Source organism: Symphodus melops (assembly GCF_947650265.1).
Source record: "Symphodus melops genome assembly, chromosome: 22".
Taxonomy (NCBI): domain Eukaryota; kingdom Metazoa; phylum Chordata; class Actinopteri; order Labriformes; family Labridae; genus Symphodus; species Symphodus melops.
The window spans coordinates 19,873,972-19,893,172 of NC_136712.1; the positions used below are offsets into that span (position 1 = coordinate 19,873,972).

General features: G+C 45.3%; 1 protein-coding gene across 1 annotated transcript in view; it reads left to right on the forward strand.

Annotated features, from left to right (window-relative positions):
- The window catches only part of hspa14 (heat shock protein 14), a 27,071-nt gene extending 7,996 nt beyond the window's left edge, over positions 1 to 19,075 (forward strand). The window contains exons 8-14 of the mRNA XM_079334915.1: positions 9,201 to 9,362; positions 9,893 to 10,048; positions 15,012 to 15,114; positions 15,470 to 15,685; positions 15,826 to 15,990; positions 18,806 to 18,870; positions 18,951 to 19,075. Of these exons, the coding sequence (XP_079191041.1) occupies positions 9,201 to 9,362; positions 9,893 to 10,048; positions 15,012 to 15,114; positions 15,470 to 15,685; positions 15,826 to 15,990; positions 18,806 to 18,870; positions 18,951 to 19,029 (946 nt within the window). The 3' untranslated portion in view covers positions 19,030 to 19,075. The remainder of the gene's footprint in view (positions 1 to 9,200; positions 9,363 to 9,892; positions 10,049 to 15,011; positions 15,115 to 15,469; positions 15,686 to 15,825; positions 15,991 to 18,805; positions 18,871 to 18,950) is intronic.
- The last annotated feature ends 126 nt before the right edge of the window (positions 19,076 to 19,201 follow it).

Below are 19,201 nucleotides of genomic sequence, written 5' to 3' on the forward strand. Positions count from 1 at the left end.
CAGACGCTTCACAACATGCTGAATCTTTGGACGCTTCCATAGACAGAAGAGTTCCCTTCTCACTAACACATTTAGTACAAACATCTGGAATATTAGACGACACATGATGAAGTTTGACAGGAGTTATATACGTTCTTGTCAACCATTTGTATTTAAGTAATTTTAATCTTGTATTGTCAGTTTTTGGTTCATTCCTGTTTCCTCGATATCTTCTCCAATATCACTTCTCCGTGCATTTAGTTCATCTGATGCTGACTCTTTAGAATCGGACATTAAAACATGATGAAATAAAGTTTTTTAACTGTAAATATATAGAGAAATGTTTTTTAGATACCGCTCATATAATTGATCAAAAGAAAGCAAAACTCCACCCACATAGAGATCTCCCACTTTCTGAATACCTTTTACATCCCATAGCTGAAATCCACCGTCCTTCCTACCCGCTATAAACTTCTCATTACCCCAAAGAGGAGAAAATCTGGACAATGGGGGCAAATCACCCACATGTTTATATGTAATATGCAAAACTGTGATTTTATTTCTTTGGAAGGGATTTTTTTGTACATCTTTTCAGTGTTTTAACATCTGAAGAATATAAATAAACAAAGGTAAATCTGAGTAAGAGCTGGGGAGATTTTGACACCCTAATACTTAAAGCCTTCAATAGTTAGAAATGGAGAGTTGACTTTGGGTGCTTTTCTTTCTTCATTAAGAAACATTAACACTGAATTAGAGTTGTTAATTTTATATCCCGAAAACTCTCCAAAGCTTTCAATCACCGTCATCAAATTAGGGGTGCTATTTTTTAAATTTGTCATGAAAGATATGATGTCATCAGCATATAATGATATGATATGATCTCTCCCCCCCCCCCGATGTTAACTCCTGATATTCCTACGTGCTCTCTCACCGCAGTGGCCAAGGGTTCTATTGCTAAAGTAAAGAGTAATGGGGACAGCCCTGTCTGGTTGACCGATGTAAATTAAAGCGTTTTGAGATGTTATTTTTAGCTAGCTATCGTAAACGAATCCATTTAAGAAACATTTCACCCTAGCCCCATTCTGTGCTGTCAAATGCTTGACATGCATCTACAGATAGCATTCACTCTCGTTTGGATTGTGTGTTCTCCAAACTTCAGTTAGTTTTAAGTCTTGTATATAGTTTAGGAGTACTTTTGTAGTTCGCACATGAGCAGTATCCGTTTGGGTAGACCGATCCAAAACTGGGTCCAAGACACAGTTAAAATCCTCACTTCTAATACCATCCATCCAACGCAGCCACACTCAAAGAAAGCAGGCCTATCATCATTAGGCCATAAATATTCATAAGATTTGGTTTCTGTGACATGTTACCTTGAACAATAACAAACCGTCCTGTATGGTCTTTGAAATGGAACTACATCCAAACTACTCTTCTGCATCATCTCCCCCATAAATATCTATTCCAGCATCTGGTACCATCACATCTTAATTGTAATGAAAATTGTGCAAGCATAAAAACAAACAAACATACCCTCACACAAACGCACATTAAATGGCCTACCCCCCCCCCCCCTAACATTAGCATCTCCCTAACTGAAATGCATACCCCTCCTCTTGATGTAAACCTTAGAGGACACTGATCCACAATACTGAGGAGCAGCTCGTCAACGTAACCTTAACTCTCCAATACAAACCATGTCAACCATACACTTAGACTTTATATAGTGATTTCACCCATTTTAAATGTAGGACTTCATAAAACAATAAAAATGCATACTGTGGAATTAGGGCTCCACTACCAAATATAAGAACCACATCAACCCATCCTGGGCCATAAAAGCCTCCTGCCAGCTATAAACGTAACTTACTATATTCTGAATCATTCTGACTCCTCTACTTGTTGATTTTAATATTCTCTTGTTGCTGATCAGCCGGTGGAGTCCAAAAGTTTGTTGTGGTGGTAGAAGACCCCTGCAGAGTCATTCAAAACCTCACATAGTAGTAGTCCGAAAATGTGTATATTCGTCCTTCTGCCCCGGTTCTTGAGGGGCTTCTGATCTATGTTCTACATTGTCTTATCTGTGTTCTCTGACCTATGTTCTCTGATCTATGTTCTACATTGTCTTATCTGTGTTCTCTGACCTATGTTCTCTGATCTATGTTCTACATTGTCTTATCTGTGTTCTGTGTTCTGATCTATGTTCCCTGATCTGTGTTCTACATTCTCTGATCTGTTCAACGTTCTCTGATCTATGTTCTACATTGTCTTATCTGTGTTCTGTGTTCTCTGATCTATGTTCTCTGATCTATGTTCCCTGATCTGTGTTCTATGTTCTCTGATCTATGTTCCCTGATCTGTGTTCTACGTTCTCTGATCTATGTTCTCTGATCTATTTTTTTCTGATCTGTGTTCAACGTTCTCTGATCTGTGTTCTACATTGTCTGATCTAGAGCTGCAGCTATCGAATATTTTAGTAATCGAGTATTCTATCGAATATCCTGTCGATTAATCGAGTAATCTAATAAATCATACTTTTGCTTAATTAAGTTTTAACTCGTCTCGGGTCGTCCCTACAAACCTGCTTCTTTGCAGTTACCATGGAAACGCCTGCTTGTTACAGCCAACCACCTCTGCTCTACAGCTGCTGACACTCACCATATTACTGACAGGGTCCCAAATAAACTTTCTGATTCACTGGTCAAGGTGGCAGGTAGATGAAAAATACAGGCCAAACATGTTTTAATGGCTGAAATAACAAATAGTGTTTTGTGTAGCCGACACATCTGTTACAGTACATTTAATAGAGAAAGCATTATGTTCTGTTGAATCAATCACAGAATCAATCATTGTCAGATTAGGAGATTGAGAAACTTTAAATATATATTTGCTAAATTATTATTCCACAAACAAGTTCTGTGTTGATTTAACTTTGAAGACGTCAGACATTTAATATAATCAGCCTGTATATTGTTAAAAGTGTATCTCTGTCTGCTCCTGCAGCGCACTCACAGACTACAGAGACCAGAGACGTGTCTGTGACAGAGACTGTGAGAGGACGCTGCTATCGTTATGTTAGCTGAGACTAAAGAGACCATAGACGTGTCTATGACAGAGACTGTGAGGGGACGTTGCTATCGTTATGTTAGCTGAGACTACAGAGACCATAGACGTGTCTATGACAGAGACTGTGAGGGGACGTTGCTATCGTTATGTTAGCTGAGACTACAGAGACCAGAGACGCGTCTATGACAGAGACTGTGAGAGGACGCTGCTATCGTTATGTTAGCTGAGACTACAGAGACCATAGACGAGTCTATGACAGAGACTGTGAGAGGACGTTGCTATCGTTATGTTAGCTGCAGACTACAGAGACCATAGACGCGTCTATGACGGAGACTGTGAGAGGACGCTGCTATCGTTATGTTAGCTGAGACTACAGAGACCAGAGACGTGTCTATGACAGAGACTGTGAGAGGACGTTGCTATCCTTATGTTAGCTGAGACTACAGAGACCATAGACGTGTCTATGACAGAGACTGTGAGAGGACGTTGCTATTGTTACGTTAGCTGAGACTACAGAGACCATAGACGTGTCTGTGACGGAGACTGTGAGAGGACGCTGCTATCGTTACGTTAGCTGAGACTACAGAGACCATAGACGTGTCTATGACAGAGACTGTGAGAACGTTGCTATCGTTACGTTAGCTGAGACTACAGAGACCATAGACGTGTCTATGACAGAGACTGTGAGAGGACGTTGCTATCCTTATGTTAGCTGAGACTACAGAGACCATAGACGTGTCTATGACAGAGACTGTGAGAGGACGTTGCTATCGTTACGTTAGCTGAGACTACAGAGACCATAGACGTGTCTATGACAGAGACTGTGAGAACGTTGCTATCGTTATGTTCGCTGCAAACACGGAGAGAGTATCTCTCCGTGTTTGCGAAGTCCCTGATACCTTCATCTTCTCTTTGAACTCGGGTACGCACTCTCTCTGCCAATTCATCCTCATAATCCTCTGATAGGAAAGCAGAGAGGAAACTGGATTCAAAATCTGTCCAGGATCGTGTATTAGCCCGAGTCACATCCCACCAGTCTCTTGCTGTACCATACAGCACATTCCTGAGTGTTACCATTAACTCCTCAGCCGTAAGTGGATTTATGTCCATAAAATCTTTGCATCTCTCCAAATATAACAAAGGATCTGGGTTGTCCTCCATCCTCCCAAATGTAGGAAACTGGAGTTTGATAGGACATTTAGCCATGAATCTGCCACACACGTCCGTTGCTATAGGAGAGTCGTTTGGTGAAGATAATTCACAATCATTGATTTGAACCTGCATGGTTGACTGCAAGCGTTCTCGTGGAGCCAAAGCAGCATTTTGATAGGGGTTTATAGCTGGGCATGTGTCTTGAGCAATACTTGGACCAGTCTGTACTGAAGCATCAGCCAGTGCGGACACATGGAGTGATTGACTTGTCATTGTAGCCATATGAGTAGCTATATTCACCAGGCGCTGGGAGCACTGCAGAAATTCATTTTGTATCTGATCCATATTCTGGTTCATGGGACACAAAATCTGGTTTACCTCCTTCAGCATCTCTGTATGGTGATGTTTAAGCCTCCATTTGATAGCATCCGTGAATTGAGTCTGAAGATATTCTGTATGCTGCTGCAAGGAACTCTTCATTTCCAGCTGCCCTTGCTCCTGCATCCCACTGAATGCTTGTTTGAGTTCAGATAGGATGTCCAAGATTTTTGTATTATGAGCTTGTTGTTCCATCTTCAACTGCATAAACATGCCATCTCTTTGTTCTTGATTTCTTTGACACTCATCCACTTTTTTTTCCATGTTGTTGTCCATCAGTGGCTGTATCAGTGGAAAATCTCCTGTAAAGTCCATGTCCAGGAGTGACATATTTGTTTGTGCATTTCCGGGATACAAGTCCTCTTGTTGTCCCAAATCCTTATTTTCCATTTGGTATGTCTTCCACGATTGATTTTTAATTTTTATTTTAATTGTTCGTTTGTTTGTTTGTTGTTTGTTTGTTTTTTTTGTTTTTTTTAAACACCAGGGTGTGGTCGTTTTTTAGTCTGGGGTGCCACTTATGTAACGGGTCTTGTCTTAAAAGAAGGGGTGCCAGTCAGAGTCAGTCTGACAAATAATATTGTGGCGAGCTGCGTGGAAGAATGACTAAAAAGCGAGCTTTGGTCTCAGCCAATGCACACTACCCTAAGCAGGTGCTTTTATTTAGACAGAACATCAACAACAACAACTTACTACAGCAGGAGGTCATTCACATCAATACCCCAAACACTCATGGTTCACACCAAAGTCCCGAACACCCATAATGCTTTGCAGCATCCAGCCCCTGCGATTGGCTGATCGCTACATAGCCCCCACCTGAGGGGTCAGTCGTCCCCGGCGACCCCATCACCCAAAACAAAGTCCCTCAAGCGTCCAGGCCGCCTCCGGCGGCGCGCGGACCGTGTAGGACCATCAGGAGCCGGTCCAGGTGGAGAGTCAGGGCGTGGGATGCTGTCCTCACCTCCCTCATTAGCAGCAGGTGGTGAAAGAGGGTGATATGGGGAGAGTCTCTTCTTGCGGACAGGGCAGTACACCCACGCCTTGTCCCCGGCTGCAAAGGCCCGTCCTTTGTAGCGGGTGTCATGGGCCCTCTTCCGCCGGACACCCGAGTTCGCCTGGGCCTGGCGGGTGTAGTCATGCCCCACATGCAGACGCTCCCTCCGTCTGCCGAAGTAGTCCATTTCTTTCCCGCTGGCGATCTCAGGTTCCAGCGGGGTGCAAGAGCGCTGGGTTGGTCCCTTCTGGGCGGTGCAGGCCTCATTCTCCTGCTGTTCCCTCAACTGCTCAGCGGGCAGCGTGAGCCACCCCTCTCCATCGCTGATAGGGCAGGCAGCCGCCGCCTTCTGGACTGCCTGGCTCCGCTGAGTTGCAGCTGACCGACGGTGTCCCCCTGGCTGGCGCTTCCTCTTCCGCCCAGACTGGAGCTCCACAGTCTCTTTGCCTAGGGTGACGGTCCTCTTCACCACGTCGACTTGGGCTCCCCAGCGGCTCAGCAGGTCCAGGCCGATGATACACGGGTCCCGGATATTGGCAAGCCAGAACTCGTGCACCACCTCCTGGTCTCCAGCCCGGATCGTCAACAGCCTCTTCCCCTCCATGCTAGCCTTTTCTCCGGTCACCGTCATCAGCTGGGTGCTGGTGGGGGTCCAAGGTGGACCTGTGGTGTCAGGGAGGACGCCTGGTCTCACCAAGGAAATGGTTGACCCCGTGTCTATCAGGGCGGAGCAGGTTTGACCATCAAGTTGGCAGTTCAGGTACAGTCCTTTCGTGTGGCCACAACGGCCCACCAGTGTACATCTGCCTTGGAGGGGAATTGGATGCTGGAGTGGCGGTCCCCTCACTAGGCCACTCCGCGGTAGCTTCCCCCCCTAGCTGGTTTTCGGAGCAGGAGCCGGGCAGTTGCGTGCGATGTGACCAGGCTCGTCGCACCGGTAGCAGCGGTTCACGGAGCGTGGCGGCCGCCGGAAGCGTGGGGACCTTCTCTGGCGCCGCATGACTCGGTGGACTTCTTCCTCCTCCCCCTCATTATAGTCAGCCGTGTTGACAAGTGGTCGTGGAGCAGGTCGCGTAGGCTGTGTGGAGAGCACCCTCTCAGCTCGTTCAGCTTCATGCAGCGCCTCGGTGAGGGAACGGGGAATAGCCAGGTGAACATGCTGGCGCAGTCTCTCAGGCGTGAGCCCCCGTAGGAAGGCGTGCAGGGCCAGCTCCTCCTGGGCAGCTCTATCGAAGTGGGGGTAACCTTGTTGGGCATACAGCTGCACATCTGCGGCGAAGTTGCCCAGGCTTTCTCCTCCCCATCGGTGACGACTGGCCAGCTGGTCTCTGCGGTGATACGTGGAGCGCTGCTGTCCAAACCGCATCTGCAGAGCTGTGGTCAGGTTGCTGAGGTCTCGCTGTTGTGCTAGGGTGAGGTCAAGGAGCACTTGAACTGCCTTCCCTTCCAGCGCCAGAGCCAGGTGGGTGGCCGCTTCCTCGTTGTTCCAGCCACTATGCAACGCTGCTAGTTGGACTTGAGAGAGGTATGGCGCCAACGGCGTTGTCCCGTTATATCGTGGCAGCTTGACTGGGGACTTCGGCGCCACCACGGGTTGTGTTGGACCTCCTGTGATCGATGACGGGGGAGGGCGACGATGGGCGTTGATCTCCGGCAAGGTGTAACAATGAGCCGTCACGGCATCAGCTGTAGTCACCCTCCCGGCCTCCAGGGGGCGAGGAGGCCGCGGCGCGCTGGAGCCATCTGGAGGATCATCTGCCGGCGGCATGGCTGTGGCCGCGCTGCTCCTCCCAACCTCCAGGCGGCGACGAAGCCGCTGAGCGTCATCTCCCTCGCTGGCAAGCTCTCTCTTCAGGTTCGCCAATTCTCGGAGGGCAGTCGCTCTTTGCTTCATCGCTTGCTCGATCTCCAGGGTTTCTGTCTCGGTTCTTCTCGGTGTCGCCATCCCACTTCTGACACCAATGTGGCGAGCTGCGTGGAAGAATGACTAAAAAGCGAGCTTTGGTCTCAGCCAATGCACACTACCCTAAGCAGGTGTTTTTATTTAGACAGAACATCAACAACAACAACTTACTACATTGCCAACAGCAGGAGGTCATTCACATCAATACCCCAAACACTCATGGTTCACACCAAAGTCCCGAACACCCATAATGCTTTGCAGCATCCAGCCCCTGCGATTGGCTGATCGCTACAATATGTTAAACTTGAACCAATATATATATTAACCCGCACAACAAACATGCATAAACAACAGGTTGAAAACAATTTTACAATAAATATATACAACAGACACTAGTTCATTTTTCAGTTTTTGTATTTTGAAATTCCATGAGGACAATCCATTCCATATTCCACCACCCGTTCAGTCATTCCTTTCCGATCCACTGAATAAAAGATCCAGTCCGGGTTTTACCACGGATTCCCACCCTACGAACAACCCGGAAAACAACAATGTGACTTTTTGAAACACACAGAATCTTTTTTAACTAAATAAGAAGTCACTGTACCTCCCGTCAGTAGAGTCTGAGATGTCAGGGATGACACGGCTGTGATGAAGCTCGTTATTCTGCGGAGGTTTTAAAAGTACGAGTTTAAACAGAGAACGTTAACGGACGGAATGTTATGGATGCTAACTTTCTTTTAGCTCTTACCAAGAGGCAGCGATCAAAGGTTTTTACATCAGATACTTCCGCAAGCAGGTAAGAGTACTTTAGTTTTTAACTGGTTTGAGGTGTGTCTCTTCGATAGTCCTGAACGCGAGTGTTTGGAGGGGTGGTTTTAAATCGTGCGTTATTGGATGATTGGTGCTAGGTGGGCGTGAACGGCTGGATTGGTGAATGAATGAACTAGTTGATGAATGAATGATGTCAGTACAGCTGAATCGCTACAACGGAGAAAAGCCGACTGTTTGACCGGATCACGTGTTCCCGACTGGGTCGTATGGATCACGGATCAACTGTGTGCTGACTAAAAGTTAAAAGGGGCGCGCTGCGCTCGCGTGTGTGTGTGCGCGTGTGCGTGTTAGCGCTGAAGTGTCTGTGTGTCAGAGAGAGGAGCAGGTAGCTGCAGCTACATTAAACATGTTTTATACTCATACCAAAGTTTTGATGACGCAAAAAAAAAAAAACTTAACGAAGCCTCGAGGCAGCGAAAATTCCTCGATGAATTTTTGTAATCGAATTATTCGAGGAATCGTTTCAGCTCTAGTCTGATCTGTGTTCTACATTGTCTGATCTGTTTAACGTTCTCTGTTCTGTGTTCTACATTGTCTGATCTGTTTAACGTTCTCTGTTCTGTGTTCTACATTGTCTGATCTGTGTTCTACATTCTCTGATCTGTTTAACGTTCTCTGATCTGTGTTCTACGTTCTCTGATCTGTGTTCTACATTGTCTGATCTGTGTTCTACATTGTCTGATCTGTTTAACGTTCTCTGATCTGTGTTCTACATTGTCTGATCTGTGTTCTACATTCTCTGATCTGTGTTCAATGTTCGCTGATCTATGTTCTACATTGTCTGATCTCTGTTCTACATTGTCTGATCTGTGTTCTACATTCTCCAATCTGTTTAACGTTCTCTGATCTGTGTTCAATGTTCTCTGATCTGTGTTTTATGTTTTGTGTTCTCAGTCATGTTCTGGTCTGGAAGCTGGGTGGGACTTCCCTCAGTGTGACGGTTCTGCAGGTGAATGGAGGAATGTTCCGTGTTCTCAACACTCATACTGATCACAGCATCGGAGGAGAGAGCTTCACACAGGCGCTCGCTCAGCACCTCGCCGCAGAGTTCAAACGGTGCGGCTCACATTATCGTTTGTTGTTGTTCATACATGTGTATCAGAACCAGACTCATGTAGAACAGACAGAAACCTGGATCAGAACCAGACTCATGTAGAACAGACAGAAACCTGGATCAGAACTAGACTCATGTAGAACAGACAGAAACCTGGATCAGAACTAGACTCATGTAGAACAGACAGAAACCTGGATCAGAACTAGACTCATGTAGAACAGACAGAAACCTGGATCAGAACTAGACTCATGTAGAACAGACAGAAACCTGGATCAGAACTAGACTCATGTAGAACAGACAGAAACCTGGACCAGAACCAGACTCATGTAGAACAGACAGAAACCTGGATCAGAACTGGACTCATGTAGACCAGACAGAAACCTGGATCAGAACTGGACTCATGTAGACCAGACAGAAACCTGGATCAGAACTAGGAGCATAAATAAGTTAAACTGAGGCGTAATTGTTTAATGTATTGATTATTGATTGTTTCCATGTATAGTGTTGTTATTTATCAGTGTGTTTGTTGCAGAACGTTTAAACACGATGTCAGCGCTAACGTTCGAGCCATGTTGAAGCTGATGAGCGGAGCTGACATGGCCAAACACTCTCTCTCTTCTCTGGGATCAGCCAACTGTTTCGTTGATTCACTACATGACGGCATCGACTTCGACTGCAGCGTCTCCAGGTAACGCTAACGTGCTGTTAACGCCTCTTATTGGTGACGTAACGCTAACGTGCTGTTAACGCCTCTTATTGGTGACGTAACGCTAACGTGCTGTTAACGCCTCTTATTGGTGACGTAACGCTAACGTGCTGTTAACTGCTCTTATTGGTGACGTAACGCTAACGTGCTGTTAACGCCTCTTATTGGTGACGTAACGCTAACGTGCTGTTAACGCCTCTTATTGGTGACATAACGCTAACGTGCTGTTAACTCCTCTTATTGGTGACGTAACGCTAACGTGCTGTTAACGCCTCTTATTGGTGACGTAACGCTAACGTGCTGTTAACGCCTCTTATTGGTGACGTAACGCTAACGTGCTGTTAACGCCTCTTATTGGTGACGTAACGCTAACGTGCTGTTAACGCCTCTTATTGGTGACGTAACGCTAACGTGCTGTTAACGCCTCTTATTGGTGACGTAACGCTAACGTGCTGTTAACTCCTCTTATTGGTGACGTAACGCTAACGTGCTGTTAACGCCTCTTATTGGTGACATAACGCTAACGTGCTGTTAACTCCTCTTATTGGTGACGTAACGCTAACGTGCTGTTAACGCCTCTTATTGGTGACATAACGCTAACGTGCTGTTAACTGCTGTTATTGGTGACGTAACGCCAACGTGCTGTTAACTGCTGTTATTGGTGACGTAACGCTAACGTGCTGTTAACGCCTCTTATTGGTGACGTAACGCTAACGTGCTGTTAACTGCTGTTATTGGTGACGTAACGCTAACGTGCTGTTAACTGCTGTTATTGGTGACGTAACGCTAACGTGCTGTTAACTCCTCTTATTGGTGACGTAACGCTAACGTGCTGTTAACTCCTCTTATTGGTGACGTAACGCCAACGTGCTGTTAACTCCTCTTATTGGTGACATAACGCCAACGTGCTGTTAACTCCTCTTATTGGTGACATAACGCTAACGTGCTGTTAACTCCTCTTATTGGTGACGTAACGCCAACGTGCTGTTAACTCCTCTTATTGGTGACGTAACGCCAACGTGCTGTTAACTCCTCTTATTGGTGACATAACGCCAACGTGCTGTTAACGCCTCTTATTGGTGACGTAACGCCAACGTGCTGTTAACTCCTCTTATTGGTGACATAACGCTAACGTGCTGTTAACTCCTCTTATTGGTGACGTAACGCCAACGTGCTGTTAACTCCTCTTATTGGTGACGTAACGCCAACGTGCTGTTAACGCCTCTTATTGGTGACGTAACGCTAACGTGCTGTTAACGCCTCTTATTGGTGACGTAACGCTAACGTGCTGTTAACTCCTCTTATTGGTGACGTAACGCTAACGTGCTGTTAACTGCTGTTATTGGTGACGTAACGCTAACGTGCTGTTAACGCCTCTTATTGGTGACGTAACGCTAACGTGCTGTTAACTCCTCTTATTGGTGACGTAACGCTAACGTGCTGTTAACGCCTCTTATTGGTGACGTAACGCCAACGTGCTGTTAACTCCTCTTATTGGTGACGTAACGCCAACGTGCTGTTAACGCCTCTTATTGGTGACGTAACGCCAACGTGCTGTTAACGCCTCTTATTGGTGACGTAACGCCAACGTGCTGTTAACTCCTCTTATTGGTGACGTAACGCCAACGTGCTGTTAACTCCTCTTATTGGTGACGTAACGCCAACGTGCTGTTAACTCCTCTTATTGGTGACGTAACGCCAACGTGCTGTTAACTCCTCTTATTGGTGACATAACGCTAACGTGCTGTTAACTCCTCTTATTGGTGACGTAACGCCAACGTGCTGTTAACTCCTCTTATTGGTGACGTAACGCCAACGTGCTGTTAACGCCTCTTATTGGTGACATAACGCCAACGTGCTGTTAACTGCTGTTATTGGTGACGTAACGCTAACGTGCTGTTAACGCCTCTTATTGGTGACATAACGCCAACGTGCTGTTAACGCCTCTTATTGGTGACATAACGCTAACGTGCTGTTAACGCCTCTTATTGGTGACATAACGCTAACGTGCTGTTAACGCCTCTTATTGGTGACGTAACGCTAACGTGCTGTTAACGCCTCTTATTGGTGACATAACGCTAACGTGCTGTTAACGCCTCTTATTGGTGACGTAACGCCAACGTGCTGTTAACGCCTCTTATTGGTGACATAACGCCAACGTGCTGTTAACGCCTCTTATTGGTGACATAACGCCAACGTGCTGTTAACTGCTGTTATTGGTGACGTAACGCTAACGTGCTGTTAACTCCTCTTATTGGTGACGTAACGCTAACGTGCTGTTAACGCCTCTTATTGGTGACGTAACGCTAACGTGCTGTTAACGCCTCTTATTGGTGACATAACGCCAACGTGCTGTTAACGCCTCTTATTGGTGACGTAACGCTAACGTGCTGTTAACTCCTCTTATTGGTGACGTAACGCTAACGTGCTGTTAACTCCTCTTATTGGTGACGTAACGCTAACGTGCTGTTAACGCCTCTTATTGGTGACGTAACGCTAACGTGCTGTTAACTCCTCTTATTGGTGACATAACGCCAACGTGCTGTTAACGCCTCTTATTGGTGACGTCGTCCTCACGTATCCTGCGATACGCATCCAACCAGCAGGGGCAGTGTTTCATGGTGATAGGAAGTGACGATAGCAGAGGACAACTGTGGCGGAAAGATTTGAAAACAAGTGTTTCAGTTCATCACCTCCCACATCTGTATTCTGTGGTGTTGCTGTTACACAGAGACAAACATCCATTCTTCAACAGCTGGCAAGACAGAAGTTCATTTAGAGTTAGACACGTATGCAAAGGCAACTATGTGAACGTAAACGTTTGCAATACAGCGGTTTGCTTATACAGACGTGACAACAAGAAGTTTATTTGAGCTTTAACAGGTAGAGGACAGGTAGAGGACAGGTAGCACATGTAAGGACAGGTAGAGGACAGGTAGAGGACAGGTAGAGGACAGGTAGCACATGTAAGGACAGGTAGAGGACAGGTAGAGGACAGGTAGCACATGTAAGGACAGGTAGAGGACAGGTAGCACATGTAAGGACAGGTAGAGGACAGGTAGCACATGTAAGGACAGGCTAGTTTATTTATATAGCACTGTTCAGACACAAGGGTTAGGGTTAGTTCACACAGTGCAGAAATGTATATAAAAAAACAAGCAATAAATCAGATAAAATAAACAGGGCAAAAGAAAGATCATACATCATTAAAAGAGGGAAGAAAGTAAAAATACTGGATAACCCTAACCCTGTTAAAACTATTAAAAAAGGAAGAATGTGTTGCAGTAAGGCAGACAGTATATTTCTAATGTAAAGAGTGAATAACAAAGTTTTAAGGCCTGATTTAAAGGAGTTGAGTGTGGCAGCAGTCCTCAGGTGTTCAGGGAGTTTGTTCCACAGGTGAGGAGCGTAGTGACTAAACGCTGCTTCACCTTGTTTGGTTCTGACTCTGGGAACACTGAGTAAACCTCTTCCTGAGGACCTGAGCGGTCTGGATCTTTTATATTCTAGGTCTGACATGTACTTAGGGCCAAGACCATTTATTGCTTTATAGACCAGTAGTAAGATTTTAAAGTCTCTGACACACAGGCAGCCAGTGCAGTGTTTGAAGCACAGGTGTAATGTGCTCCACCCTCTTTGTGTTGGTGAGGACTCTGGCTGCTGCGTTCTGGATCAGCTGCAGCTGTCGGACTGATTTTTTACTAAGGCCTGTAAACACACCGTTACAATAATCCAGCCTGCTGAAAATAAAAGCATGAACAAGTTTCTCTGAATCCTGTTTGGTCAGAAAACCTTTGATTCTTGCAATATTTTTCAGATGGTAATAAGCTGATTTTGTTACCATCTTAATGTGGTTGTTGAATTTGAGGTCTGAGTCCATAATCACACCAAGATTTCTGGCTTGATTTGTTGTTCTTAAGGACATGGAGTCAAGACAGGTAGTGTGTGCGAGGAAGGAACAATATATATATATATATATATATATATATATATATATCACATATTCCAATGTTATGCAGCCCAAAACTGTTATAAATATTTATAAAGTAAATGAACTTCAGCTCGTTACGTTCTAGTGCTTTTAAAACTCAGAGCACTTTTACACCACAGGTCACACCGACACATTCACACACTGATGGTAGAGGCTGCTGCAGAGTCCATCAGTATGAACTCATCCATTCATACACATTCACACACTGATGGTAGAGGCTGCTGCAGAGTAAAGAGTCCATCAGTATTAACTCATCCATTCACACACATTCACACACTGATGGTAGAGGCTGCTGCAGAGTCCATCAGTATGAACTCATCCATTCATACACATTCACACACTGATGGTAGAGGCTGCTGCAGAGTAAAGAGTCCATCAGTATTAACTCATCCATTCACACACATTCACACACTGATGGTAGAGGCTGCTGCAGAGTCCATCAGTATGAACTCATCCATTCATACACATTCACACACTGATGGTAGAGGCTGCTGCAGAGTAAAGAGTCCATCAGTATGAACTCATCCATTCAGACACATTCACACACTGATGGTAGAGGCTGCTGCAGAGTAAAGAGTCCATCAGTATGAACTCATCCATTCAAACACATTCACACACTGATGGTAGAGGCTGCTGCAGTATTAACTCATCCATTCATACACTGCAGATCTGTGTTCTGCGTGAAAGTATAAATTACATTTTAATCAGAGCAGTACATGTAGAGATAACGTAGCAGCTAATGCTAGCTTATGAAGTAGTCTTTGACGTAACATCCAGTGTTCCCTTGAACATGAGCAACATTTTGTCTATCATGGCGGCCGCCTACAAGACAAGTCTCGTTACAACTATACAGTTATGAATATTTGAGGTGATGCAAGTACTCAACTAAAAATATATGCAATTCTACATATTGTACCTTTAGTGGAAGTTTTGATGATGGTTGTGTTTCCTCAGAGCTCGCTTTGAGCTGCTGTGCTCAACACTGTTTAACAAGAGCATCCAGCCAATCAGGGCCCTTCTGGACGTGGCGGGACTGTCCACCACAGACATTAACAAGGTAAATCCTTTATTATTCATGCCCAATAATGTGTTTCTGATTGACCTTTGTTTGTTTCCAGTATGAATCAAAGTGAAGACATTTTTAAACTCGAGCTTCTGAGATGACGACGATTATGTTGTTATTGGTGAGGTCGAAGCTTATTGTTGGTTATTTAGTCTTTTTGTTTTTATTGAGGATTTTTGTGTGAAAATAGTTGCTACAGGTTTTTGTTGTCTTAGTTTGATGTTGATGATAAAATAGTTGTGGATGATGTTGGTGATGAAAATGGTGTTAAAGTTGTTGTTGTTATTGGTGACTAAATATTGAATGTTGATGTTGTTGTTGATAAGTTGTCGTGTGGTTGTTTTTGAAGGTGGTCCTGTGCGGTGGCTCAGCCCGGATCCCTCGCCTCCAGCAGATGATCAGGGAAATGTTTCCGGACGTAGAGCTACTGAGCTCGGCACCTCCTGATGAGGTCATCGCTGTGGGCGCAGCCCTGCAGGCGGGGTTACTGGTGGGCAGGGACGGGCTAAGACCTGAAGAGGAGTCTGTCACTGTTGACGTCTCTGCTACTGACATCCTGCTGAAGGTAACCTGTTCAAAATGAATCCACAATATTTATTTATTAACCTGTGTGACTTATCTTTTTTCAAATGTCCTGATCTCAGCATTAAGTCTTCACAAGCTCTTTATTCAGACTTTTTTTTTATTGTGTCTCGGGGGCTGCAGGAGCTCGATGAATCTGGAGCAGAGGTGTTCACTGTGCTCCTCCCCTCTGGCACGCCCCTTCCTGCACGCAGACATCATGTCCTGAGGGGAGGGGGGGCGCTGTCCTCCCTCTGTGTGGGGATCTACCAGAGATTAGTCTCCAGACAACCAGAGAAGCTCACTCAGGTACAACAACACACCTACACTCAGGTACAACAACACACCTACACTCAGGTACAACAACAACACACCTACACTCAGGTACAACAACACACCTACACTCAGGTACCACAACAACACACCTACACTCAGGTACAACAACACACCTACACTCAGGTACAACAACAACACACCTACACTCAGGTACAACAACAACACACCTACACTCAGGTACAACAACACACCTACACTCAGGTACAACAACACACCTACACTCAGGTACCACAACAACACACCTACACTCAGGTACAACAACACACCTACACTCAGGTACCACAACAACACACCTACACTCAGGTACCACAACAACACACCTACACTCAGGTACAACAACACACCTACACTCAGGTACAACAACAACACACCTACACTCAGGTACAACAACAACACACCTACACTCAGGTACAACAACACACCTACACTCAGGTACCACAACAACACACCTACACTCAGGTACCACAACAACACACCTACACTCAGGTACAACAACACACCTACACTCAGGTACAACAACAACAACACACCTACACTCAGGTACAACAACAACACACCTACACTCAGGTACAACAACAACACACCTACACTCAGGTACAACAACACACCTACACTCAGGTACAACAACACACCTACACTCAGGTACAACAACAACAACACACCTACACTCAGGTACAACAACAACACACCTACACTCAAGTACAACAACAACACACCTACACTCAGGTACAACAACAACAACACACCTACACTCAGGTACAACAACACACCTACACTCAGGTACAACAACAACAACAACACACCTACACTCAGGTACAACAACAACAACACACCTACACTCAGGTACAACAACAACAACACACCTACACTCAGGTACAACAACAACACACCTACACTCAGGTACAACAACAACAACACACCTACACTCAGGTACAACAACAACACACCTACACTCAGGTACAACAACACACCTACACTCAGGTACAACAACACACCTACACTCAGGTACAACAACAACACACCTACACTCAGGTACAACAACACACCTACACTCAGGTACAACAACAACAACACACCTACACTCAGGTACAACAACAACACACCTACACTCAGGTACAACAACAACACACCTACACTCAGGTACAACAACACACCTACACTCAGGTACAACAACAACACACCTACACTCAGGTACAACAACAACACACCTACACTCAGGTACAACAACACACCTACACTCAGGTACAACAACAACACACCTACACTCAGGTACAACAACAACAACACACCTACACTCAGGTACAACAACACACCTACACTCAGGTACAACAACACACCTACACTCAGGTACAACAACAACACACCTACACTCAGGTACAACAACACACCTACACTCAGGTACAACAACACACCTACACTCAGGTACAACAACACACCTACACTCAGGTACAACAACAACACACCTACACTCAGGTACAACAACAACACACCTACACTCAGGTACAACAACAACACACCTACACTCAGGTACAACAACACACCTACACTCAGGTACAACAACAACAACACACCTACACTCAGGTACAACAACAACAACACACCTACACTCAGGTACAACAACAACACACCTACACTCAGGTACAACAACAACAACACACCTACACTCAGGTACAACAACAACAACACACCTACACTCAGGTACAACAACACACCTACACACAGGTACAACAACAACAACACACCTACACTCAGGTACAACAACACACCTACACTCAGGTACAACAACACACCTACACTCAGGTACAACAACACACCTACACTCAGGTACAACAACAACACACCTACACTCAGGTACAACAACAACAACACACCTACACTCAGGTACAACAACACACCTACACTCAGGTACAACAACAACACACCTACACTCAGGTACAACAACACACCTACACTCAGGTACAACAACAACACACCTACACTCAGGTACAACAACAACAACACACCTACACTCAGGTACAACAACAACAACACACCTACACTCAGGTACAACAACAACACACCTACACTCAGGTACAACAACAACACACCTACACTCAGGTACAACAACACACCTACACTCAGGTACAACAACAACACACCTACACTCAGGTACAACAACAACACACCTACACTCAGGTACAACAACACACCTACACTCGGGTACAACAACACACCTACACTCAGGTACAACAACAACACACCTACACTCAGGTACAACAACAACACACCTACACTCAGGTACAACAACAACACACCTACACTCAGGTACAACAACACACCTACACTCAGGTACAACAACAACACACCTACACTCAGGTACAACAACACACCTACACTCAGGTACAACAACACACCTACACTCAGGTACAACAACAACACACCTACACTCAGGCACAACAACAACACACCTACACTCAGGTACAACAACACACCTACACTCAGGTACAACAACACACCTACACTCAGGTACCACAACAACACACCTACACTCAGGCACAACAACAACACACCTACACTCAGGTACAACAACACACCTACACTCAGGTACAACAACACACCTACACTCAGGTACCACAACAACACACCTACACTCAGGTACAACAACAACACACCTACACTCAGGTACTTCTGTAGCAGGAAGTTGTGTTCGTCATCCTGACAGGATGTGTTTGTTTGTTTGTTTCATGACGTTGTGAACAATGAGGCGATAAATATCAGATCTCGTTATTGGTTTGTGTTGAATATTCAGATTGTCCTGAGAGACCTGCAGCCGTCAGAGGAACACAACGTGGACACTGTGCTCACCATGAAGAGGTAACGCACAAACACACACACACAGAATTACACTAAATACACCTCATCCACCTGACCCTGATTACCTTTGTGTGTTTCAGGGACGGCTCACTGCATGTCTCCTGTGTGGATCAGAGCAGTGGGAAGTCAGAGGTGGTCACTGTTGCAGCTGCTTCATGAATCTGATTGGCTTGTTAATGTGAATAAATGTGACTACAAACAGTGTATCTCTGTGTGTACAGTCATGGATGTGTATTTGTGTGTGTAAAGTGTCTGTGTGTTTGTACAGTGAAGTATATCGAACACACAAAACTTCATTCCTGGATTTTGATCACTTTTCAGTCCCACTCAC